We start from the raw sequence: 26,550 nt of genomic DNA, 5'->3' as shown, positions 1-26,550 counted from the left end.
GGCTGAGATTGGAGGATCACTTCAGCCTGGGAGGTTGAGGCTACAGTTCAACCATGGTCAAGTCACTGCACTCCAGCCTGGACAACAGAGCGAGACCATGTCTCAATCAATTAGTTAATTTTTAGAAATGAAGCTGCTGGGTCAACAGATGTGTGCCTTGTATTAAACAGTCGTAATTGGAGTTGACAAATTGTCCTCCATGTAGGTTGTGTCAGTTTACACTCACATCAACCATGTATGAAAGTGCCATTTCCCCCACCCCTTCCCCAGCATCACCTGTCATTGTATCTTTCTCATCTTGCAATGTATCTTTGCTCATCTGATAAATTAAAAGATGGATGTATCATTGTGGTTTTAATGTGGATTTCTCTAAATGTCAGTGAGGTTGAGCATCTTTTCATATTTTTAAAGAACCTTTTTTTTTTTTCTATGAACTGTTCATATCCTTTGCACATTTTTCTTTTGGGTTGTCACTTACTGATGTGTAGAAAGTTTTATATTAAGGTGTTAAACCCAATTACTTTGATAGGAATTGCTTGTATTTTTTTTTTCCAGTTTATAATTTGTATTTTTTCCTATATCGAAATAAAAAGTGTGCGTGTGTGTGTATGTGTGTAAAAGAAAGATAGATTTACTTATCCTTTACTTTGTGGACCCTGAGTTTTATGTCAAATTTGAAAGGATTTTTCCAATTCTGAAATTATTTTTAAAATTATGTTGTGTTTCCTATTATTTTATGGTTTTATTTTTCACATTTGTAATGTATTTTTAACTTATGTTTTTAATGCAGCAAGATTACCTTATGCTGGCTACTTTGGATGAGAATGAGGAAGTGATAGATGGAGGCAAAAAAGGAGTAATTGATGACCTTCAACAAGGTGAATTGGAAGCATTTATTCAAAATCTTAATTTGGCCAAGTATACAAAAGCTTGCTTAATTGAAGAAGATGAACCAGCTAAAAAAGAAAATTCCAGCAAAAAAGAAGTAAAAATACCTAAAATAAATAACAAAAATACAGCACAAAGTCAAAGGACATCAGTTAATAAGGTGAAAAATAAGAATAAGCCAAAACCACATTCTGATGAGAACGGCAGTACCACACCGAAAGTGAAGAAAGATAAACAGAACATCTTTGAATTTTTTGAGAGACAGACTTTGTTACTCAAGCCTGGAGGCAAATGGTATGATCTGGAGTATAGCAATGAATATTCTTTGAAACCCCAGCCTCAGGATGTTGTATCTAACTACAAAACCCTTGCTCAGAAGCTGTATGAACATGAAATCAACTTATTCAAAAGTAAGACGAATAGTCAAAAGGGAGCCTCTTCTACCTGGATGAAAGCAATTGTGTCATCGGGGACACTAGGTGACAGGATGGCAGCCATGATTCTTCTTATTCAGGATGATGCCGTTCACACACTTCAGTTTGTAGAAACTCTTGTGAACCTTGTTAAAAAGAAGGGCAGCAAACAGCAGTGCCTCATGGCCTTGGATACTTTTAAAGAGTTGCTTATCACAGACCTTTTGCCAGACAGTCGGAAGCTGAGGATTTTCAGCCAGCATCCTTTTGACAAACTGGAACAGTTGTCCAGTGGCAACAAGGACTCAAGAGATAGAAGACTGATATTATGGTATTTTGAACACCAGCTGAAACACTTAGTGGCTGAATTTGTGCAGGTCTTAGAAACTTTAAGTCATGATACATTAGTAACCACTAAAACTCGAGCCCTTGCAGTGGCTCATGAGCTGCTTTGTAACAAGCCTGAGGAAGAAAAGGCTCTTCTTGTGCAAGTGGTAAATAAACTGGGAGATCCTCAGAACAGAATTGCCACAAAAGCCTCCCATCTGTTAGAGACATTACTTTGTAAACATCCCAATATGAAAGGAGTTGTGTGTGGTGAAGTAGAAAGGCTACTCTTCCGCTCAAATATCAGCTCCAAAGCTCAATATTATGCAATTTGCTTTTTAAATCAAATGGCTCTGTCCCATGAAGAAAGTGAACTGGCTAACAAATTAATAACTATTTACTTTTGCTTTTTTCGGACTTGTATAAAAAAAAAAGATATTGAATCAAAAATGCTTAGCGCCCTTTTAACAGGTGTTAATAGGGCGTACCCTTATTCCCAGACTGGTGATGACAAAGTGAGGGAGCAGATTGACACACTGTTCAAAGTGTTGCATATGGTGAATTTTAATACCAGTGTGCAGGCTTTAATGTTGCTTTTCCAAGTCATGAATTCTCAGCAGACAATATCGGATCGATATTACACCGCATTATACAGGTAAGAACATAGCATTCCAATATGAGACGTGAACTATAACTTGATGTACAGCACAGGCAGTGCCCTCTGTGGGGCAAGAGAAAGAGTTAGAAAATTGGATTTTAGGCCCCCTTAGCAGCTTGCTGCTCGCCACCTTCAAGTAAGTCACTTAATCTTTGTTTCCCTGATGGACACAAATTATATTCGCTGCTTTGAATACATTTTTCATTTTGAGAAGTTGTAAAATACAGAAAAATACCCAAAAGAATCATTCATATCTACCAGCTAGTATTTCAGAATTAACATTTTGCTATATTTGTTTTAAGTCTTTTGGGATATTAAAGAAATAAAATTGCAGATATAATTGCAGTTTCCGTCTTCCCATTCTCAATCCTGTGTCTTTTCCCTGCTGTCTTTCACAAAATTGAATGCATTCACACAGTAACTCATTCAATAAGTCTTTTCTGAATGCCTACAGTATGGTGCCATGCTCTAGGTGCACAGGAGGCACAGCGAACAGAAATCCCATCCCTGGAGGCACTCACGTTCATATTGGGGGAGGCAGCAGAGAGAGGAGCTGTGGTAAACAAGAAAGTATGTTAAGTAGAGAGTTTTGGGGGGTGCAGGGTTTTTGTTTGTTTGTTTAATGGAAATTAAGATTTTCTTTACTGAATTTTGCAACTCACTCATTGAGGCATATTTTCAGCAATGTGTAAACAGTTTGGAGCTGTTTAAGAGGCAGTAGAACATAACTGTGTTCAAGAAATTAATATATTTCCTTCTAATTCATTTTTATATATTTACATAGATAATCTTGTGAGAAAATGTAGAGTAGTGGTTAGTATCTTAGACTTAAGCCACGCTGCCTAGGTTTGAGTCCCTGCCATTAGTTTTCTGTGTAACTTTGGGCAAATTACTTGATCCCCACTAAAAACCTATTGGTAGACATAATTCATCCCATGTTATCATGCCTAAGTGGATTTGTCTGTAGGATGGAGAGAAAAGCACCTATCTCATGATTATTATGAAGATTTTGAAACGTGCACAAGATTCTGCAGCTTGTAAATGACAGAACTGGGGCTTTAATGAAGGTGGGGGGGGTATGTGTGTTAACCCATGTAATCTTTGTGTGTATGTGAAGTGCTTAACAGTGCCCAACACATAGTGCTATGTGAAATGTTGGCTGCTATCCTTATTACTGATACTCATACATGTTTCTTTAGTTTAATCCTCTTAACAGCTCTCCAGTGTGTGAGGTACAATAATTTGTGCAAGGTCACACAGATATTAAGAGACCAAGTTAGGTGGCAAATCCAGGTCCACTTGCTGTAGAGTTCATGACATTTCATAGCACTGATTGCTCTGGTCCACTAAAAAGACTCTCAGAAGCCTTTCCACAACTCTTTGAAGTAATAGATACTTAACATCGTTAATTTGAAAAGAGTTGCAAGGCTGAAAATGTAGAGGTTTCGGGGTCTTGAGTTTTTTGTTTGTTTGTTTGTTTGTTTGTTTGTTTTGAAGGGGGGTGATTTGATTATTTTGAACTTTTGATGGTCATAGGAATTTTTAATTTTTAGAAAGTGTTGGAAACATTTTTCTGTCTCTATTTAACATCATAGTCTAACATCTCTGAGGAAGAGTACATTTTTAAGTTTTTAAAATCACTATTTGCCAAGAGCTCTCGCAGATGGAGTTTCTTAACGGGCCTTTAGGCCTTCTTAAAGTGTTTGTTTGCTCTTGGTTTTATTAAGAATCCTTCACATTAAGAAACCCCTAGTTAATTGAGGGATAAAAGAAATGACATGATTTGATTTACAAAAATATTTATCAGAACTTTAGGAAAATATTTCATGAAATGATAGAGACATGTCCCTTTAAATTCTTCTCAAATGTTTCTGTTGATGTGAGATGGAATTTATGCCTAAAAATAAGTTGCAAACTGGATGGAAATGTTGGAAAATTTAAATGTAAAGAGAGAAAATTGAATAATCCAGAATATCCCAGGATATTACCAAAAGGGTGATATTTCCCAGAGTATGCAGAGCAATAGGAAAGCGCTTCACAAGCTTAAGTCTTTTCATTTCTAGTATTAGTAGGAAAAAATTGATGGGAATACTTAAAACAAAGGAAGTAATGATTCCAGGTGTTAGTAGAGCTAATCTGGAGGATTGTGTTAATTCTGGGTGTTATAATATCTGGAGGTCTAGACTGGTTGGGGACATGTGTAGTATTCAGCATCTAGAATAGAGAATTTTTAAAGTATCATGAGGTCAGAGTAGAGCAGCCTACAGAAGACAGACATTAGGGAGAGACAAGCACATAATAGCTAAATAGGTTCAAGTATTTGAATAACTGTCTGGTAAAAGTATTAACTGCCAGGCAATGGGGTTATAACGGTGAATAACACAGGCATAATCCCTATTTCACTGGACCTTGAGAGAAAAGGGAAAGGCAGGGAAACCCAGTTTGTGAAACTATGAAGGACACAAACATGGAACTGAGAGACTAATAGAAGAACCAATTTTGGATACTGTGGACATGCAGAGAGTTGGAGAGAAGCACTCTGGGCAGTGAGAATAGTGTGTATGAGAGAGATGTTACACAGCTAGTACATTGGACTAGAGATTCTCTGAAGTCCTTAGAATTTAATTTTCTGCTATTCATCTATGGTCTTCACTAACACCATGAAGAGGCGGTCACCCTGCTAGTAGGCAGTTATACAAGGACAAAAACCCAAATCTTCTAATGTTCTGCTTTCATGGGTCAGTTTTCACTGCCTGGTTTTAGATTAGCTTTTCTGGTGGGGTTCTATGAATACTGTTAGGGCTGTGCCCTGTTGATATAGAAAACAGAAAAACACTTGGAAAAGAGTTTTTCTTTTTTCATTCCTGTGGGTGGTGGTGGTGGTGTCGTTGTTATTGTTGGTTTTTCCTGGTGCCATCATCATCCTTTTCTGGTCATTGACTTCCATCTTACCTCTTAGGGCAAGGTCTCTTGTTCTAATATAAGCAGCAAAGTTATCCCTAACTAAGATGAGGTTAGTAGCTGTTTCTAATATGTGACTGTTGATTGTGGAGCTGGTTTTATACATAAATATTTGACCTTGGTTTTGTTTTGCAGGAAGATGTTGGATCCAGGGTTGATGATGTGTTCCAAGCAAGCTATGTTTCTTAACCTTGTCTACAAATCTCTGAAAGCTGACGTTGTGTTGCGCCGGGTGAAGGCTTTTGTGAAGAGGTTACTTCAAGTTACTTGTCAACAAATGCCACCATTTATATGTGGAGCTTTATATCTTGTGTCTGAGATCCTTAAAGCAAAACCAGGTTTAAGAAGCCAACTAGATGATCATCCGGTATATTTTTCAACTGCTTTTTAAATTGAGTGGGTGCTGAAATATATTGGTGGTTTTTGTTTTGTTTTTCTTTGCTTCACATGACAATAACCTAGTTCTCTGGACCATATGAGTGTGAGTTCTGGAATAGGACAAACCTAGATTTTAGTACCAGCTGTACAGTTTACTAGGTGGGCATGTTGCTCAACTCTTCTACTTGCAATAAACTATACTATACTAGAAGTTACCATTGTATGGGATTTGGAAGACTATAAAACTTAGTGGCCCTCTTAAGTCGTCTTCGTTAACTATGAAATGGAAATAATAATAGTAGCTACCTCATAGGGTTATTTACAAGTCAGAAATTTACTTGAGGGCTAATTGTTTTCAAGTTATAGAGTCCCTAGGGCTCAGGGGTTCTTAGCTCAAAACTTAACTGTGTTATGTTTAGAAGTAAGGATGTGCTCTCCTCTCTTGTTTAAATACCACTGATGGCCATCATTTTACTTTATTAGAACTTTCACGTTTCACCAGAGTTGCAATAAGTAAAACTCTACATCACATAATGCAACACAGACTTCATTGCAACTTCTAGTTGATTTATGTAGATTTATGAAACTATGTGTTTGTTAGGAGTCTGATGATGAAGAACATTTTATTGATGCAAATGATGATGAAGACATGGAAAAATTCACTGATGCAGACAAAGAAACAGAGATGGTGAAAAAACTTGAGACAGAGGAAACGGTTCCTGAAAGTGATATAGAAACCAAAAAACCAGAGATTGCTTCCTGGGTGCACTTTGATAATTTGAAAGGTGAGTTTTTTTAATCTTTATTCTCTTGAATTTTTAAACCAGGGAGTTTGTTTCTCTTTGATTTTCATAGAAACTAGCATTCTACCATTTTACTTATTTATTTATTTATTTAGAGTCTCACTCTGTCATCTAGGCTGGAGTGCAGAGGCACGATCTCGGCTCACTGCAACCTCTACCTCCCAGGTTCAAGTGATTCTCCTGCCTCAGCCTCCCAAGTAGCTGGGATTACAGGTGTGTGCCACCACACCCAGCTAATTTTTGTATTTTTAGTAGAGGTGGGGTTTCACCATGTTGGCCAGGCTGGTCTCGAACTCCTGATCTCAGGTGATCTGCCTGCCTTGGCCTCTCGAAGTGCTGGGATTACAAGCGTGAGCCACTGTACCTGGCCCACAGTTTCTTAAAGTAATATTTTAGGGATAGAAAACTTTCTGTTCAAGATAGAAACTTTAAGTGGTTTCCTATACACACACCAAACTAAATTAATAGGATGTTAGAGTCAAAAGAAATCTTAGAAATGCAGCCTCTTCATTTGAGGCTGTAAAGAAAACACTAGCCTTGAGGTTCAAGAAATGTGGTGCCAGACCCATTTCTTCAACTTGCTTTGGGACTCATGGTCAAATTAATTCATCTACAAATTTCAATTTGTGAAGTACAAAAGAGAAGTCTGATAGCTGCCAGAAAAGTTTGAGAAGAATCCATCAGTTCCCCTGAAGACTAAACTGAGAGAATAATCCTTTAGAAGGATGAAGAGCATGGGTGTTGGAAGGTAGTCAGTTCCTCGTTCTGAAAATCTTTGTTTTAAATTTTTTAAATCCTGAGTTTCTGAAAACATGAAGATAATGGCAGACCTGTTCCAAGTGAGAATTATTTCTGGGCATACTTTCATGACAAATATTTGGAGCACTCTAAAGCTCCAAAAGACTTTAGACCTAGTTCATCTTTGTATTATTTCCATCTTAACATTTCCAACCTCTTTGACCCCAAAATGGGTACCTTTTCTTGCCATTTAGAAAAGGGAGAAGTTTGGGGTTTTTTGGTTTGGTTTTTGATTTTTTTTGAGACGGATCTCACTGTCACCCAGGCCACGCTGGAGTACAATGAGCCATTATGGCTCACTGCAACCTCAAACTCCTGAACTCAAGTGATCTTCCCACCTCAGCCTCCCAGGTAGCCAGGACTACAGGCTTGTGCCACCAGGTCTGGCTAGTTGTATTTTTTGTAGAGACGAAATCCCACTCTCTTGCCCAGGGTGGTCTTGAACTCTTGGACTCAAGCAGCCTTTCATGTTGGCTTCCCAAAGTGCTGGGATTATAGGCATGAGCCAATGCGCCCAGCCAAGGCAGAAGTTTTGAAAGGGAGCTTTTAGTTATTTTTGAGTCAGGGTCTTGCTCGGTCATGAAGGCTGGATCACAATGGCATGATCTTGGTTCACTGCAACTCTTATCTCCTGGGCTCACGTGATCCTCCCACCTCAGCCTCCCGAATAGCTGGGACTACAGGCACACACTACCACACGTGGCTAGTTTTTTTTGTTGTATTTTTTGTAAGAGACGGGGTTTCACCATTTTGCCCAGGCTGGTCTCGAACTCCGGGACTCAAATGATCACTGGCCTCAGCCTCCCTAAGTGCTGTGATTACAGGTGTGAGCCACTGCACCTGGCCTTGAAGAAAGCTTTTAGTGGTTGGGATAAACATGTTCCCTGCTTTATTCAAGAGCCGATGCTAGCTCAAGTACCAAGACAAATTCTTGAGGGAGCTCAGTTTTTAATCTAGGTTGCTTAGCTAAGTAAGAATGTTGGAAATATCTGTTGAGAATATTAATGGTGGTGCTTTTAATGACCTCTTGGGCTAGGAATAAAGCATTTGAGAAATCGTATTTTTTTGTTATTCCTAGGTGGGAAACAGTTAAATAAATATGATCCATTCAGTAGAAATCCTCTGTTCTGTGGAGCTGAAAATACAAGTCTTTGGGAACTCAAAAAGGTAAAATAATTTCAAATTGTCTTTTAATTCATTTATGGTGTATATTTTTGCCCTTGTGGATGTAATGCCTTGAAGTTTTTTTTTATGATAATTATAAGCATTAATAAACATTAAAAGTCCACATTTGGGGGAAGGTACTATGCGAGGTATTCATTTTGTAGAAAATCTTAAATGTGCATGTAAAATAAGGATATTATACGTGGGTTATAACTGTTGCTTTTTGTAGGTAGATTATTGCATGCAGAGTTGAGAAAATGGATAAATTTTGCTTTATTCATTAGATATATCTGAAAAGTTTTGTGATAAATTTTTTTGTAAATTTACTTTTCTGAATTCATAAGAGGAATTCATACTTCTAATAACCTTTCTGTGACTTTTGTGTAAAGCCAATAAGTATCTTCCTATGCAGCTATTCTCAGAGTGTGGCCAGACCTCTAAGAGTTCCTGATATCTTTTTAGTGAGTCGGACACAGCTTTTTTTTTTGGACAGAGTCTACCTTTGTAGCCCAGGCTGGAGTGCAGTGGCACAATCTCGAATCACTGCAAGCTCCGCCTCCCGGGTTCACGCCATTCTCCTGCCTCAGCCTCCCAGGTAGCTGGGACTATAGGCACCCGCCACCATACCCGGCTAATTATTTTTGTATTTTTAGTAGAGACGGGGTTTCACCATGTTAGCCAGGATGGTCTTGATCTGACCTCGTGATCCGCCTGCCTTGGTCTCCCAAAGTGCTGGGGTTACAGGCGCGAGCCACAGTGCCTAGCCCACAGCTCTTTTCATAGTAATACCAGTACATTATCTGTTTTCATCACTGTGTTGACAGTGGCACTGATACTATAAAATAAATGATAGGTAAAATTGCTGCAGCTTATCCTGAATAAAGACAGCACCAAGCTGCATCAGAAGCCATTATATTCATCACTGCCACATATGTGCAGTTAAAAAAAAAAAGCCAGTATAACTTAAGAATGATGACACAGGGAGAATTACTGATTTTAGTATCTTGACCCTAAAGTACACATGTCTTTTTAGTATTTTGTGTGCATATATAGCAAGTATGCGTAACATACCTCTGCTGCCTACCTAAAGTGTGAAGGTTGTCACGTGTCTCAAGGACAAGTGCTTACCGGTTGTTGCAAGCTCATCTAGCTGCTCTTTCATGAAAGACTAACTGACAAACTGGTTTTTCAGACTTAGGTATTTGGGAGACATTTTCTTGACAATGAATGAAACAAAAAAGCTGGCAGTATTTGTTGTCAACAATAAAATTCAAAAATAAAGCTTTCAAGCAAAGATTAAAGTGTTAAAAATCTTGTAACCACCACCTTGGGCTTGACAGTTTCTTAATTTATAAAAACTTTACTGATGAAATCTGTGGTTCTAAGAATGTGATTTTTGTGGTAAAGTATAATGAAATGTGCCAACATTTGGAAGGACTGCATGTGGTATTTTTTCCAATGACCAATGCACAATGTTTCAAATCCTTTTTTTTTTTTTGAGACAGAGAAGGCTCTGTTGCCACCCAAACTGGAGTGCAGTGGTGCAGTGGCGCAATCTCGGCTCACTGCAACCTCCACCTCCTAAGTAACTGGGATTACAGGAGCATGGCACCATGCCCAGCTAATTTTTTAATTTTTAGTACACACAGTGTTTTGCCATGTTGTCCAGGCTGGTCTTGAACTCCTGACTTCATGTGATCCGCCTACCTCAGCCTCCCAAAGTGCTGGGATTATAGGCGTGAGCCACTGTGCCACCTGAATATTACAAATTCTTGAGTGGATAAACGATTGATTCAAAGTAGACCAAATAATTTTAAGTAGCAAGTACCAAAAGCCAATTGAATATGGGTTTCAGATTCCATATTACAACTAATCTTTGGTTTTGGTATAGTACTAAAGAAGAAATTCACAGTTATGTGAAAGGTTTTTTCTACACGTGTGAGGCCAGATTTTCTATGTATATTTCAACATGGAATATAGAAGCAGATGAAAGAATCACTGTCTTCTGTTAAGCCAGACATTAAAGAGATTTGCAAAACTGTAAAATAATGCTACTCACTATATATTTTGTCCTGAAGCATTATTATTTTTCATAAATATGCTATTTATTAATATGTAGTAGCTTTGTTATTTTAATGAACCTACAAGTATTTATAATTTTTCTGTTTAGTTTTATAACACACGTGTCTGTAGATATAACCCTGTTAAATGGAAACTGATGAAATTTTTGGTTTTTAAGTGTATGAAATGGTCCTGAGACCAAAATGTTTTGAGAATCACTTGTTTAATGTATTGGCTTAAATTTCAAATTTTTGCATTTTCTTTGTTGTTGTTGTTGAAATAGGGTCTCGTTCTGTCACCCAGGCTAGAGTGCAGTGGCGCCATCTCGGCTCACTGCAGCCTCAACCTCCTGGGCCCAGGCACCTTCCACTTTAGCCTCCTGAGTAGCTGGGACTACAGGTGCGCACCATCATGCCCTGATTGTTTTTGTAGACATAGGGTTTCACCATATTGCCCAGGCCGGTCTCAACTTCTGGGCTCGAGTGATCTGCCTGCCTGAACCTCCCAAAGTGCTGGGATTACAGGTGTGAGCCAGCGTACCCAGCCCGATTTTCTTAAATAAGCTATAAATGTACTAAGTGTCAACCTTAGAAATATTGATATTATTCACATTTTTCTTTTTAGTTATCTGTGCATTTTCATCCCTCTGTGGCCCTTTTTGCAAAGACCATCCTTCAGGTGAGTCTAAAATATCAAAAGATGAGAATAAGAAAAAAGTAGAATCATTTTAGATAATAATTGGTCATACAGTGTTTAACAGAGAATCTTGTACATTTTACTGCTCGAATAAAGGAGCAATGACTTGTTTCGTACAAAACAGCAGATAATTTTTCCCACTCTGAGTTGAATGGAAGCAATAAGACATTAGAAAGCCACAGCAGTTATTTATTTATTACCTTGTAGCTCCTCTCCTGGAGAAAGACTGCCTCACTTTCCCATTTGCTGTGTTTGCCACTTCAGGGTTTGGTTCGTGATTAATGGTTAGATGGCCTACATTTTTAATATTATTAGTCTATCCATCAAATCAATGTTACATTCTAGAATATGTGTGTATATGTATCTGTGTGTTTAATTTCTTAAGTATAATATGCATGAGAGAGATATTTGAAGAGTCATTTATTGCATATTTGTATCTTCAATACAATGTAATAGAAGTTATCTTTTTCTTTTTTCTTACCTGGATGCATAGATATAATTTGAATTAAGTTTTTAAATTCCCCCTCCACTTTTCAGGGAAACTATATTCAGTATTCGGGGGACCCCCTGCAGGATTTCACTCTAATGAGATTTTTGGATCGATTTGTATACCGAAATCCAAAGCCCCATAAAGGCAAAGGTATGCTTCTATTTAGTGAATTATTTGGTTTTCATTTTTCATACATAATAATATGAGCTTATAACTAGGTTTTGCATTATACTGTCATAATTTTACATTTCAGAAAACACAGATAGTGTTGTGATGCAGCCAAAAAGGAAACATTTTATTAAGGATATTCGTCATCTTCCTGGTAAGTATAAAGCTTAGACAGTTGAAACTGAAAAGACAGTGTAAGACAAAAATGCATAAATTGTATTATTCTTTGTTCTAATTTATCAGAATAAAACCTGAGGCACCAAAGACATTATCCATCTTTTTTTAACGTTATTACAGCAAATTTGAAACATGTCCAAAGTAAACAAAATAGTATGATGAACCCCCCCCCCAATTACCATCACCCAGCTTTGACAGTTATCACCATTTTATCATCCATAGCCTCATCAACAACCCCTGTGTATATAATTACTATTGCTTACAATTCAGACCATCTGAAAGCTCTCTAATATTAGCTTAGAAGCACAAAAACCCACAGCTGGTTTTGTCACAGAGCATCATTTTAAACTTAGTTAATAACCTACTTCTATATTCGCTAGCCATCTTCTGGATCTGAGTCTATTCTATTCAATGCAGACACTTCTTTGCATACCAGATCTCATCTCCCTTTTGTTCAGAGACTAGGGTTAAATTAGACCTTAAAGATCATTTAATTTCCAGTGACTTACTTCACAGAGGTCCAGAGATGTAAAAGGACTTACCCACAGTTAGTAAGTTAGAAGTAAAAGTCAAATCTCTTTTTACTCAGGATGAGTCAGAAATTTTTATTCTGAAGAGATAAAACCAATTTCTTGTAGTTCCTTATTTCTTAGTTTCCCTCAGTATAAAGGAAAACTGTTTACTTCCTGTTTATTCCCAGAATGGCAAGCATTAATGGCAAGCTTGTCATTTTTTGAGCTGAAAATGACAAGTTTAAAGTGATTATTTATTAAAATAACTCCTTGAATTTTTCTCTTGAAATTTGGGTCCTGGATGCAACTGAAGAACAGTAAGAGAACCCTGTTGTTTCACTGTAACTGCACTGACGGCTGTGTACTGCCTACTTTATGCTGTAGCCAGTGAAGTTTCCAATGTTGGGTCTTCACACAGACTTTTTCAGAGATTGTCCCTTGCACTCCAGGGTCCCTTCTATCTACCTTCCTTACAATTTTGAGATTTTTAGAATTACAGATTATGCTGTATTTTGTCTTAAGAGCTTAAGTAACATAAAGGGAATCGCTATATTACATTAAAATGTTTAAATTTATTTTTGTAGTGAACAGTAAGGAATTCCTTGCAAAAGAAGAAAGCCAAATACCAGTGGATGAAGTGTTTTTCCACAGGTACTATACATAATATAGTTTAATTTGGGGAAACTGCCAAAATTTAAATTTTGAATTTCAAAATCAGCATATTTTGAAAAGATCAAAGGATGTGTCTGTGTTTGTTAAGGAAATTTACAAATCAGTCATTTTGCTAATCTTAATATATCTTAGTAAAACTAAAGTAAATCTAGGAGTTTTGTTAATTTAGCATATAAATTTTGTTTTATGCTTCTGACTTTTCGAAATTTAGCCTTTAATTTCTTTTTATAGTAATTTTTTTTTGGCTTAAAATCTACCTTAGTTTAATATAGTGATAAAGCATGGGTAATTTATACAGACCATGGCCCTTAGAATGGATTCAGAAAAATTCAGTGCACTGCTATAGAAATAAGTCCTAAACCAACTAGTATTATAACCTAATGCCTTATGGTAGTAAAGTACTTCTTATCTCATCTGGTTGACTGGTTAATTAGGTTTGATTTGGCTTGTTTTTTAAAATCATTTAGAATGAATAATTTTGAGGGTTTGATTACATGTGTACATGGCTAAGTTTTGCTGTATTCTAATACAAGAATAGGGCTGATAAAATATTATTCTTTGAAATGTATTACACTTAAAAGATTCCAGCTACTTTTTATTGAGTTAAACTATTTTTTGTATATTACATACAAATTTCAGTCATTTATTTCCAACTGAGTATACTTAAGATTTTACAGTTGTGGTTTGCCACTGGTCATAGGTGCTTTGATTATAGTAAGATTAGACCTTTAATAAAATTGTCAAATATATAACATGAGTATTATTTTAGGTATTATAAAAAAGTTGCTGTTAAAGAGAAACAAAAACGGGATGCAGATGAAGAAAGTATAGAAGACGTGGATGATGAGGAATTTGAAAAACTGATTGGTAATTTGTTGTGTTGACTCTTTGTAAAATAATCTACTATTATGTGTTAATAGACCGTGGAACATTAGTGGGAGAGGTGGCCTTGGTTTTAAAAAATCATTTAGCTAAGAATATCATGCATATCACAGTGGAAGATTAAGAAATATTTGGGGCCAGGTGCTGTGGCTCACACTTGTAATCCCAGCACTTTGGCAGGCCAAGGCAGGCAGATCGTTTGAGGTTAAGAGTTCGAGACCGGCCTGGCCAATATGGTGAAACCCTGTCTCTACTGAAAACACCAAAAAATGAGCCAGGCATGGTGGCGCACACCTGTAGTCCCAGCTACTTGAGAAGCAGAGGCACGAGAATCACTTGAATCCAGGAGTCAGAGGTTGCAGTGAACCAAGATTGGGCCACTGCACTCTCGCCTGGGTGACAGAATGAAACCCTGTCTCAAAAAAAAAAAAAAAAAAATATTTTTATGATATATGGTAATTCACCCACGTTTGCACCAGAAAAATGCATGATTTGTGCTTTGGATAGTCCATATAAGGAAAAATTTATATTTGTCTATTCATTGTTACAGCCAAATCTCATGTGAAATAGAAATCCTTTTTACCATTCATAATCTATTATAGTATATAGTATAGCAGTAGTAATTGATAGCAATAGTCTACTGTTTCATTTTTTTTATCTTTAATCTACAAAGCTAGAGAAATTTTGATTGAAAATAGACTTAAACAAAAAACATGGTAAATTGGAAAGACTTACTGATTTCACATGTTACATACTTTTTTGTTGTTGTTTTTTGGGGGTTTTGTTTGTTTGTTTTGAGACAGGATCTCTCTGTCTCCCAGGCTGGAGTGCAATGGCACAGTCACAACTAACTCACTGCAGCCCTGCAGCCTAGACCTTCTGGGCTCAACCGATCTTCCTGCCTCAACCCCACGGGTAGCTGGGACTACAGGTACATGCCATGATGCTGGGCTACTTTGTTTTTGGTTTTTGTTTGTTTGTTTTTTAATAGAGATAGGGTCTTGCTGTGTTGCCCAGGCTGGTGATCACTCTACCTCAGCCTCCCAAAGTGCTGGGATTACAAGCATGAGGTGTTATATATTGTATCACACCTATTAAAAATGAGCACCTAAGTAGTTCTGATAGAGTAAAAGGGAATACAATTGCTAAATACCATTTTATTTGATATTTACCCTCATTCCATAAAAGAACTGTAGAAAGAGCCGAAATTAACTGGATCCTTCTTTAGTTTTGGAATTTAACTAAGATCAGTATTTCACAGGTTTGTATGCATTATTAAGATATACTAGTAACAGTCACATTTATATTGTTTTGGTGTTTACTTGTCATAAACAGCAGAATCATGACTGTTAGAATAATTTATTCAGATACAAGATGTATGTCAAGCTTGTCATTCTTTGTTGTATCTCACAATTTCTGTATTCTCTGGCAGACACATTTGAAGATGATAACTGTTTCAGCTCTGGAAAGGATGACATGGATTTTGCTGGGTAACATACTTCTATCTTCTCCTTCCTATTTTTCTAGCATTTCCCAAATTGTCCGTCAGAACAGTAGACCACAGAACTATATGACATAAAGGGGAAATGTATTCAAGTTTGGGAAGTAGATACAGTACTTTCATCTTTGACCTTTATAAAGCACGTTATTACTTACTCTAAGCAGTCTGCAAAGCTTTCTCCTCTAAGTCATTTAATAGCCTACTGCCCTAGTAGTCAACAAAACACTACTTTAGAAAATACTGCCTCCTTTTGTATTACAAATTGTGTTTTTTTCCAGTAACGTGAAAAAGAGAACAAAAGGAGCTAAGGATAACACATTAGATGAAGATTCAGAAGGTAGTGATGGTGAACTTGGTAACCTGGATGACGATGAAGTTTCTTTAGGAAGTATGGATGATGAAGAATTTGCTGAAATTGATGAAGATGGAGGAACATTCATGGATGTGTTAGATGATGAAAATGAGAGCGTTCCAGGTAAGCATTTTTTAAAATAAGACATAAACTGTGTCTTCCTCACTTCCTCAGCCTTAAGTTAGTTTTTCTGCTAAAGGTTTTTAATAAAGCCCTGTGTTCAAATTAACATTCATGTCAGCCAGAAACTTAAATGGGACCTTTTCCCTTCTTATTTGGAGCTGAAGGGTTTTTATTGTGTGTTGTGTTTTTTTTCTTTTAAGCAGTTTTTTGAGTTTTGGACTTTTACTTTAACCAGCAACTAGCTTCTCTGTACAATACATGTTGAGCTGAAATGCTGCCATTTTTTAATAGTAATTAGCAGTCTATAAAAGTTAATCAGTATTCATCATAGCCCAGCATAGATGAAGGTGAATATTTTATCTTGTTGTAAATTAGCAAGGAATACCCAGAATTGTCTCTGGACTGTTGTCTGACCTTTCTGTCCTTTCACATACCTCCAGCATGCACATGCCTGCCTAACATTCTTCTTCTACTTATTCTGAACCACAGCAGAAGTTTCTTGTTTTAAGGGGTTTTATATTATTTGGTCTTATTAATGAAGCTATTTAGAAAATTTTGTACTTGCACAAAATATTATAACTATGCCAATTCTTAGAGTCTTGCTCTCAATCTGTCCTCAAGCCTATGCTAGTGGAATTATGAAACCCACATGGAATAGCAGTACAGTGCCTTACATTAGAATAAAGATTTTAGCATATCTTGGAGTAATATTTTCCAGTCCTATTGTTTTTCAGTTGCTTAATAGCAAATTTCTTCATGTAACAGAACTTGAAGTCCACTCCAAAGTCAATACTAAGAGAAGCAAGAGAAAAGGTACAAATGATTTTGACCTTGCTGGCTCATTTCAAGGTAAGAAAATGCATTCAGTATCTTTTAAAAGCAGTATCGATGTGAGAGGTGTCATTATCATTTTGGGAAATTAACTCTCCTAAATTTGGTTAATAAAATCCAGGGGTGGGTGGGGGTTGTTTTTAAGAAAGGTGTTAAGTGGAAATTATTTTCCACATTTTGAATTGTTTCTTGCATTCAAATATCTCTAGATCATCTTTTCATTGATTTTTTAAAATTTTTTATCATTATTTCCATTGTTTTGGGGGAACAGGTAGGGTGTTTGGTTACATGGGTAAGTTCTTTAGTGGCGATTTCTGAGATTTTGGTGCGCCCATCACCCAAGCAATACACTGCACCCAATGTGTACTCTTATCCCCTACTACCTCCCACTCTTCCCCCCAAGTCCCCAGAGTCCATTATATCATTCTTAAGCCTTTGTATCGTCATTGCTTAGCTCCCATTTATAACTGAGAACATAGAATGTTTGGTTTTCCACTCCTGAATTACTTCGCTTAAAATAATGGTCTCCAGCTCTATTCAGTTTGCTACAAATGCCATTATTTCTCTCCTTTTCATGGATGAGTAGCATTCCATGGTATATGTATAGCACATTTTCTTTATCCACTCATTAGTTGATGGGCATTTACGTTGGTTCCATATTTTTGCAGTTGCAGATTGTGCTGCTATAAACGTGCATGTGTAAGTGTCTTTTTTATATAATGACTTATTTTCCTCTGGGTAGATACTCAGTGGTGGGATTGCTAGATCAAATGATAGTTCTCCTTTCAGTTATTTAAAGACTCTACATACTGTTTACCATAGTGGTTGTACTAGTTTACATTCCCACCAGCAGTGTAAAAGTGTTCCCTTATTACCACATCCACGCCAACATCTGAAATTTTTTTTATTTTTAAACTATGGCTATTCTTGCAGGAGTAAGGTGGTATTGCACTGTGGCTTTGATTTGCATTTCCCTGATAATTAGGGATGTTGAGCATTTCTTCATATGTTTCTTGACCATTTGTGTATTTTTTGAGAATTGTCTGTTCATATCCTTAGCCCACTTTTTGATGGGATTTTTTTCTTGCTGACTTTTTTGAGTTCCTTGTAGATTCTGGACATTGGTCCTTTCTCGGATGCATAGTTTACGAAGATTTTCTCCCACTCTGGGTTGTCTGTTTACTCTGCTGGTTATTTCTTTTGCTGTGCAGAAGCTTTTTAGCTTAATTAAGTCCCATCTATTTGTTTTTCTTGCATTTGCATTTAGGTTCTTGGTTGTGAACTCTGCTTAAGCCAATGTCTAGAAGAGTTTTTCCAGTGTTACCTTCTAGAATTTTTATAGTTTCAGTTCTTAGATTTAAGTCTTTGATCCATCTTGAGTTTTCTGCATAAGGTGAGAAATGAGGATCCGTTTAATTCTCCTACATGTGGCTTGCCAGTTATCCCAGCACCATTGGTTGAACAGGGTGTCCTTTCCCCGCTTTATGTTTTTGTTTGCTTTGTCGAAGATCAAATGGTTGTAAGTATTTGGCTTTATTTCTGGTTCTCTATTCTGTTCCATTGGTCTACAGGCCTGTTTTTATACAAGTACCATGCTATTTTGGTAACAATAGCCTAGTAGTATAGTTTGAAGTCAGGTAATGAGATACCTCCAGATTTGTTCTTTTTGTTTAGTCTTGCTTGGCTATGCAGATTCTTATTTTGTTCTATATGAATTTCAGGATTGTTTTTTCCTAGTTCTGTGAAGAATGATGATGGCATTTTGATGGGAATTACATTAAATTCATAGATTGCTTTTGGCAGTATGGTCATTTTCACAATATTGATTCTACCCATCCATGAACATGGGATGTATTTCCATTTGTGTGTGTGTCTATGGTGTCTTTCAGCAATGTTTTGTAGTTTTCCTTTTAGAGATCTTTCACCTCCTTGATTAGGTATATTCCTAAGTATTATTGTTTTTTTTGGCAGGTGTTGTAAGGAGGGTTGAGTAATTGATTTGATTCTCAGCTTGGTTGCTGTTGGTGTATAGCAGTGCTACTGATTTGTGTACATTGATTTTGTATCCTGAAACTGCTGAATTTATTTATCAGATCTAGGAGCTTTTTGCATGAGTCTTTAGGGTTTTCTAGGTATACTATCATATCACTGGTGAATAGTGACAGTTTGACTTCGTCTTTACTGATATGAATGAATGCCATTTCTTTCTCTTGTCCAATTGCACTGGCTAGGATTTCCAGTACTATGTTGAATAGAAGCAGTGAAAGTGGGCATCCCTGTCTTTTTCCAGTTCTCAGGGGGAATGCTTTCAACTTTTCCCTGTTCAGTATAATGTTGGCTATGGGTTTATCATAGATGGCTTTCATTACTTTAAGGTATGTCCCTTCTGTGCCAATTTCGCTTAGGGTTTTAATCATAAAGGGATGCTTGATTTTGTCAAATGCTTTTTCTGCATCTATTGAGATGATCATATGAATTTTGTTTTTAGTTGTTTATGTGGTGTATCACATTTATTGACTTGCATATGTTAAACCAGTCCCGTATCCCTGGCATGAAACCCACCTCATCATGGTATATTATCTTTCTGATACGCTGTTGGATTCGGTTAGCTAGTATTTTGTTGAGGGTTTTTGCATCTGTCTTCATCGGGAATATTGGTCTGTAGTCTTCTTTTGTTACGTCATTTCCTGATTTTGGAATTAGGCTGATATTGGCTTCATTGAATGATTTAGGGAGGATTCCCTCTTTCCCTATCTTTTGGAATAGTTTCAGTAGGATTGGTACCAATTCTTTGAATGTCTGATAGAATTCAGCTGTGAATCCATCAGGTCCTGGACCTTGTTTTATTGGCAGTTTTTTTTATTACTGTTTCAATCAAGCTACTTGTTATTGGTCCGTTCAGAGGTTCTCTTTCTTTCTGGTTTAATCTAGAAGGGTTGTATATTTCCAGGAATTTATCCATTTTATCTCAGTTTTCTAGTTTGTGTGCATAAAGGTGTTCATAGTAGCCTTGAATGATCTTTTGTATTTCTGTGGTATCAGTTATTGTCTCTCCCATTTCATTTCTAATTGAGCTTATTCGGATCTTCTCTCTTCTTTTTTTGGTTAATCTTGCTAATGGTCTACCAATTTTCTTTATTTTTCCACAGAACCAGCTTTTTGTTTCATTTATGTTTTGTAGTGTTTTTTCAGTTTTGTTTAGTTCTGCTCTGATCTTTATTTCTTTTCTTCTGCTGGGTTTGAGTTTGATTTGTTCTTGTTTCTCTAGTTACTTGAGGCGTAAGCTTAGATTGTCTGTTTATGCTCTTTCAGACTTTTTGATGTAGACATTTAATGCTGTGAACTTACTAAAAGTAGTGCCACTTTTGCTGTATCCCAGAGGTTTTGATAGGTTGTGTCACTGTTCAGTTCAAAAAAATATTTTAATTTCCATCTTCATTTCATTGTTGACTCAAAGATCATTCAAGAGCAGAGTATTAAATTTCCATGTATTTGTATATAGTTTTGAGGGTTCCTTTTGGAGTTAATTTCCAATTGTATTCCACTGTGGTGTGAGAGGGTACTTGATACAATTTCAGTTTTCTTAAGTTTATTGAGACTTGTGGCCCACCATATGGTCTGTCCTTGAGAATGCTCCATGTGCTGATGAAAATAACGTATATTCTGCAGTTTTTGGGTAGAATATTCCGTAGGCATCTGTTAAGTCCATTTGTTCTAGGGTGTTAAGTCCATTGTTTCTTTGTTGACTCTGTCTTGAAGACCTGTCTAAGGCTGTCAGTGAAGTATTGAAGTCACCCACTATTATTGTGTTGCCATCTATCTAATTTCTTCGGTCTAATAGTAATGGTTTTATAAATTTGGGAGCTCTGGTGGTAGATGCATATATATTTAGAATTATGATATCTCTTGTTGAACTAATCATTTTAGTAGTATGTAATGTCCCTCTGTCTTTTTTTAGCTGTTGTTGCTTTAAAGTCTGTTTTGTCTGATATAAGAATAGCTACTCCTGCTTGCTTTTGGTTTCCATTTGCATGGAATATCTTTTTCTACCCCTTTACTTTAAGTTTATGTGAGTCATGTGTTAGGTGAGTCTCCTGAACACAGCAGATTCTTGGTTGGTGGTCCAATCTCATATTCTGTACCTTTTAAGAGGAGCATTTAGGCCATTTACATCCAACATTATTATTTGAGATGTGAGGTACTGTTCTATTCATCATGCTAGTTGTTGCTTGAATACTTTGATGTTGTTTTTTCATTGTTATTTTATAGGCCCTTTGAGATTTATGTTTTAAGGAGGCTCTATTTTGGTGTACTTCAAGGTTTTGTTTCAAGATTTAGAATTCCTAGGCTGAGTGTAGTGGCTCACGCCTGAAGTCCTAGCACTTTGGGAGGCCCAGGCGGGCATCACCTGAAGTCAGGAGATCAAGACCAGCCTGGCCAACATGGCAAAACCCCATATCTACAAAAAATACAAAAATTAGCTGGGCATGTTGGTAAGCCCCTATAATCCCAGCTACTCAGAAGGCTGAGGCACAAAAATCACTTGAACCCATTAGGCAGAGGTCACACTGAGCCAAGATTGCACCACTGCACTCCAGCCTGGATGGCAGAGCAAGATTCCATCTCAAAAAAAAAAAAAAGATTTAGAACTCCTTTCAGCATTTCTTGTAGTGCCGGCTTGGTAGTGGCGAATTCTCAGCATAGATCTCTCCTTCATTTATGAAGCTTAGTTTTGTTGGATACCAAATTCTTAGCTGATAATTATTTTGATTAAGGAGACTAAACACATTGCCACACGCTGTTCTGTCCGTCCATGTGGGAGCTGCATGTTAGTCCTGTCCCCTTATCCACCATTTTCCTCCTCAGCACAGCAGATCGAAATGTTTGCCTCTGCTATGTTTTGTTCTCTCCAAGGCCCCAGCATATTGGATGGTGCCCACTCATATTTGAATGCAGATCTTCCTTACCTAGTCCAGAGATTCACATGCTAATCTCTGCTCATTCATTTTTAAACCATTCAATTATAAAACCCTGGATTTTTCAGACACCTGTTATCTTTTTCTTTTCTCAACCATTATTCTTTGCCATTTGACCCTTGCAATAATCCATGCTCCTTTATTATGATACGAACTGTTCTTTCTGCTAATATATTCTTTAACATTTTTCAAAGTATATCTTACAAGATTATGCTTCACAGTGTAACACTTACAAGGTGCTAATAAAAGAAAAAAGTGCTATATCAGGTAACAGTCTTAAGATTTTTGATAAAAATGTAGAAAGCACTATACATACTTTGCCTCAAGTGCCTCTCTGGCTTCTGTTACTGCTAAATACTGATGACTAAAAATAGATCTGCAAAGTTAAAAATAATGTTTTAAAAAGTTTCATTTACATATTGGTAGTAGTGTTTCAGAAACTCATGCCTACAAAATTTTATCAACTCTTTCAAATACTGCTGTCAATTCCTTAGTCCCCTAATGACTAGATGATTTAACTGATATATATTTAAATTGTAACATGTTGTCTTCCAGATTTTGTCTTCCCTTGAGTATCTAAGATCCTGTTTTAATATTAGCATAAGATGAGATATAGGCAGTTTTTCTCAAGACCATCCCTCAGAAAAGAAGTGTTGCTTTACTTCAAGTTCTACTAAGCCTATTATTAAAAGATGCTGGTAAAAGGAATTTGAGGAGAAGAAAAAATTTTTTAATGTTAAAAAAAGATGCTCTCAGGCCGGGCGCGGTGGCTCAAGCCTGTAATCCCAGCACTTTGGGAGGCCGAGGCGGGCGGATCACAAGGTCAGGAGATCGAGACCACAGTGAAACCCCGTCTCTACTAAAAATACAAAAAATTAGCCGGGCGCGGTGGCGGGCGCCTGTAGTCCCAGCTACTCAGGAGGCTGAGACAGAAGAATGGCGTGAACCCAGGAGGCGGAGCTTGCAGTGAGCCGAGATCGCGCCACTGCACTCCAGCCTGGGCAACAGCGTGAGACTCCGTCTCAAAAAAAAAAAAAAAAAAAAAAGATGCTCTCTCAGCTTGTTTCAAATAGTAAAGTACTGTTTCAGAAGACATTAGCCTGAAAGGATTTCAGATCTCAATTGATAATAGTTTTGGATGCAGATTAAAGAATACCCAACAAAACTGATTGAAACAAAAAGAGGCAAGGAATTTTAAACAGATTCATTAATTGATTCAGATGTATTAATTTACTGATTGATCACCCTACATTTGCAAGTGTTAGAGTAGATATCCTTAAGAATAAACATACCTTATAGAAGCTTTAATCAGCCTGGGCAACACAAGGAGACGCTATCTCTACAAAAAATCAAAAATGGCCGGGCGTGGTGGCTCACGCCTGTAATCCCAGCACTTTTTGGGGGCAAGGCGGGTAGATCACAAGGTCAAGAGATCAAGACCATCCTGGCCAACATGATGAAACCCTAGCTCTACTAAAAATACAAAAATTAGCTGGGCGTGCTGGCACGCACTTGTAGGCCCAGCTACTTGGGAGGCTGAGGCAGGAAAATCGCTTGAACCCAGGAGGCAGAGGTTGCAGTAAGCCGAGATCGTGCCCCTGCACTCCAGCCTGGCAACAAAGTGAGACTCTGTCTCAAAAAAAAAAAAAAAAAAATCAAAAATCAAAAATTAGCTAGGCATGGTGTTGCACACTTGAGGCTGAAGTGGCGGCGGGAGCAGGATAAAAGAAACTAAGGAACCAGCACAGTACAGAAGTGCCTACTCTTTGAGGTCACAGATGCATCGCTACAGGATGAATAAAACCCAAAAAAACCTTCCTAATGCATGCAAATGTGTATTATACAGCTATCAAGTAACATATCACCCTAATAATAATGAAGATGAAATGCTTTAGAAACTATTTTATCAAAAGTGGCTCTGATACAAAGACTTGTACATGATTGTTCATAGTGGCACTATTAATGCCAAAAAGTGGACACAACCTAAATGTCCATTAACTGATAAGTAAAATGTGGTATATCCATACAATGGAATATTATGTAGCCCACAACATGGCATGGAGTACTACAACATGGATGAGCCTCAAAAACGTTATGCTAAATGAAAAAAAGCCAGATACAGGAAACCACATGTCATATGATCCCATTTATATGAAACAGCCAGAAAAGGCAAGTCATAGAAACAAGATAGATTGGAGGTGGGTTGGAGGACTACAAATGGCACCAAGGATCTTTTGAAGTTGATGGAAATGTTCTAAAATCAGACTGTGGTTGTGGTTGAACAAGTCTGTAAATTTACTAAAATGCATTAATACACTTAAATGCGTTAATACACATAATAGCTGAATGTTATGATGTGTATCTAGTAAAGCTCTTTTTAAAATACAGCTCTAGTACTGCTAGAGGCATTGATATCAGAGATGCAGAGTTTGAATAATTGTTTCAGGAAAAGAGACTTTTCAGGAAAAGTTTATACTTTCAGTACTACAGGTAGGTGTGGTTTAAAGGAGAACCTCTTTCAGTGTTATAAACAGAACTTCATTTACAGCATAATAAACATACTTTCAATTTCCTTTCACTCCAAAGAATAAGACCCCTGAACTAAATTTTATGTTTTGTCTTAAGTATTTCAAAACCCATCCATGTCAAACTGATAACTTTACTATTGCTTGATACTGTGTTATTTCCCTTATGGGTAAACTTCGATCACTGGCCAAATCTGAAAAGCAAGAAGACACTCTTGTCATCTGAACAGTTCTATTAGGATGTTGTTAGCTTTTTAAAAATATTATATACTAACAAATTATATTTAAATGCCAGCTACCTAATGGTGCTAGAAGATTATTGCAATTGTGTTTTTACCCAAGTATAATTTTTAAAATAAAATCATGTTGCATTGCATTTTTAAAAAATCATTAGATTTATAATTGAATAATGTAGACTTACAAATTTTTTTAGGGCCAAGAAAAAAGAAAAGAAACTTCAATGATTCCAGCCTATTTGTATCTGCTGAAGAGGTAAGGCTAATGTACTGTTCTGAGAGTCTAGCTATTCTACATTATTTTTAGTTTTCTAATAAATTTATCTTTTTGTTTAAGTTTGGCCATCTATTGGATGAAAATATGGGATCCAAGTTTGATAACATTGGCATGAATGCCATGGCTAACAAAGATAATGCAAGTAAGTAACTTAAATTTTTTTATTGATGTTTTAAAAATAGCTTTGGCTTAGAACTTCAGAAGATAGGAAATTTTTTTAATTTAATTTTTTTTTTTTTTTTTTGAGACAACGTCTTACTCCCTTGCCCAGGCTGGAATGCAGTGACATAATCTTGGCTCACTGCAACCTCCATCTCCCAGGTTCAAGCAATTCTCCTGCCTCAGCCTCCCAAGTAGCTGGGATTACAGGCATGCACCACCACGCCCAGCTAATGTTTGTATTTTTAGTAGAGAGGGGGTTTCACCATGTTGGCCAGGCTGGTCTCGAACTCCTGACCTCGAGTGACCCACCCACCTTGGCCTCCCAAAGTGCTGAGATTACTGGCGTGAGCCACCGTGCCTGGTTGATAGGAATATTTTTGAAAGACCTTTTCATGGTACTTTACAACCTGGAAGGAATGGCTTTATCTTCTCTCAGGAGAACATGTAAGATTAACAAGTATATACAGCAAAAAAACAAAAACAAAAAAAACTTGCAGACTACAAAAATTACTTTTTTTTAGGGAAGTGAGCCATTTTTATATAGCATGAGTTTGCTAAGTAACTTTACATGTTTATAGACATTTTAATTATTTCTGATATTGATTGTTACTGGTTTTTATTTCACCAGTAAAACTGCTTGGGGAAAGAAGATCTTTAGAGCATTTGTTTCTTTTCCTTCCTTAGTCATTTCTTTATGAAACATTAATCTTTGACAATAAATATGAGAAGAAAAGCAACAAACAAGCAGTGGGTTTGTATAGTGGGTGGGAAACGGCAGGCCAAGGCAGGCTAGAAGTTCCTGTGACTCAGCAGCATGTTCTGTGGGACCGCCAGGAGTCTACAGTGTGGTAGTACACTCATCTTTTCTTCTCCCAAAGGTCTCAAACAGCTTAGATGGGAGGCTGAACGTGATGACTGGCTACACAACAGAGATGTAAAAAGTATCATCAAGAAAAAGAAACATTTTAAAAAGAGGATTAAAACCACTCAAAAAACTAAAAAGCAAAGGAAATGAGAGTTATTAATGTAAATTATAAATTGAAATTCTACTTACATCTAATTTTTGCTGTTCAACCATGTTTTTTGATCCAGCTCTCTGATTCCATACATTCCAGACTTCTCAGTGGATTTGTAATAAACTATAAATAAAAATAGCTCTCATTTATAAAGTCATGTGGAAACATTGTTAAAATTAAACATATTGGAAAAAAAAAACTTCTTTTTTCCATATTGCTACATAACAAAATGAAAAAGAAGACAGTAGGATTACAGACTTCACATATAAGCCCTGGCGTCTCTGATCATTGTAATGAGCACTATTTCACGTAACTACATGAAGTTATCTTGTTCAGTCTTTATCTACTTGACAGAGAAAGAGACAGCTCCAAGAAGTTAGCAAACCTGAGATGAAACTGATCTTTTAAAACCAAACGTTTAAACTGTGGTTTGATTCTGTCACCTCATATATGAATGATTCCAGAGTTTACATTCTTAACCCCTAGAAGAATTCAGAATCCAG

The 26,550-nt window shown here is 36.9% G+C and overlaps 2 protein-coding genes across 4 annotated transcripts in view; one reads left to right on the top strand and one right to left on the bottom strand.

Annotated features, from left to right (window-relative positions):
- Positions 1-26,246, top strand: part of LOC105464850 (CCAAT enhancer binding protein zeta) — a 28,029-nt gene extending 1,783 nt beyond the window's left edge. The window contains exons 2-16 of one of the 2 annotated variants that reach the window (XM_011712949.3): positions 791-2,283; positions 5,383-5,614; positions 6,227-6,410; positions 8,305-8,393; positions 11,076-11,129; positions 11,685-11,787; positions 11,891-11,959; positions 13,079-13,145; positions 13,936-14,033; positions 15,481-15,538; positions 15,828-16,024; positions 16,790-16,873; positions 24,790-24,848; positions 24,930-25,011; positions 25,910-26,246. In XM_011712949.3, the coding sequence (XP_011711251.2) occupies positions 791-2,283; positions 5,383-5,614; positions 6,227-6,410; positions 8,305-8,393; positions 11,076-11,129; positions 11,685-11,787; positions 11,891-11,959; positions 13,079-13,145; positions 13,936-14,033; positions 15,481-15,538; positions 15,828-16,024; positions 16,790-16,873; positions 24,790-24,848; positions 24,930-25,011; positions 25,910-26,046 (3,006 nt within the window). In that variant the 3' untranslated portion in view covers positions 26,047-26,246. Of the gene's footprint in view, positions 1-790; positions 2,284-5,382; positions 5,615-6,226; positions 6,411-8,304; positions 8,394-11,075; positions 11,130-11,684; positions 11,788-11,890; positions 11,960-13,078; positions 13,146-13,935; positions 14,034-14,869; positions 14,974-15,480; positions 15,539-15,827; positions 16,025-16,789; positions 16,874-24,789; positions 24,849-24,929; positions 25,012-25,909 lie in introns of those variants that run through there. The other variant, XM_071076531.1, reaches the window with a different exon arrangement.
- The window catches only part of LOC105464851 (CEBPZ opposite strand), a 29,896-nt gene continuing 5,122 nt past the window's right edge, over positions 1,777-26,550 (bottom strand). For both annotated transcript variants that reach the window (XM_024787699.2, XM_024787698.2), the window contains exons 4-5: positions 26,086-26,170; positions 1,777-25,950 (exon numbers count right to left, since the gene is read on the bottom strand). In XM_024787699.2, the coding sequence (XP_024643467.1) occupies positions 26,088-26,170 (83 nt within the window). In that variant the 3' untranslated portion in view covers positions 1,777-25,950; positions 26,086-26,087. The remainder of the gene's footprint in view (positions 25,951-26,085; positions 26,171-26,550) is intronic.

Source organism: Macaca nemestrina, chromosome 13 (assembly GCF_043159975.1).
Source record: "Macaca nemestrina isolate mMacNem1 chromosome 13, mMacNem.hap1, whole genome shotgun sequence".
NCBI lineage: Eukaryota > Metazoa > Chordata > Mammalia > Primates > Cercopithecidae > Macaca > Macaca nemestrina.
This window is presented reverse-complemented; position numbering and strand designations above follow the sequence as displayed.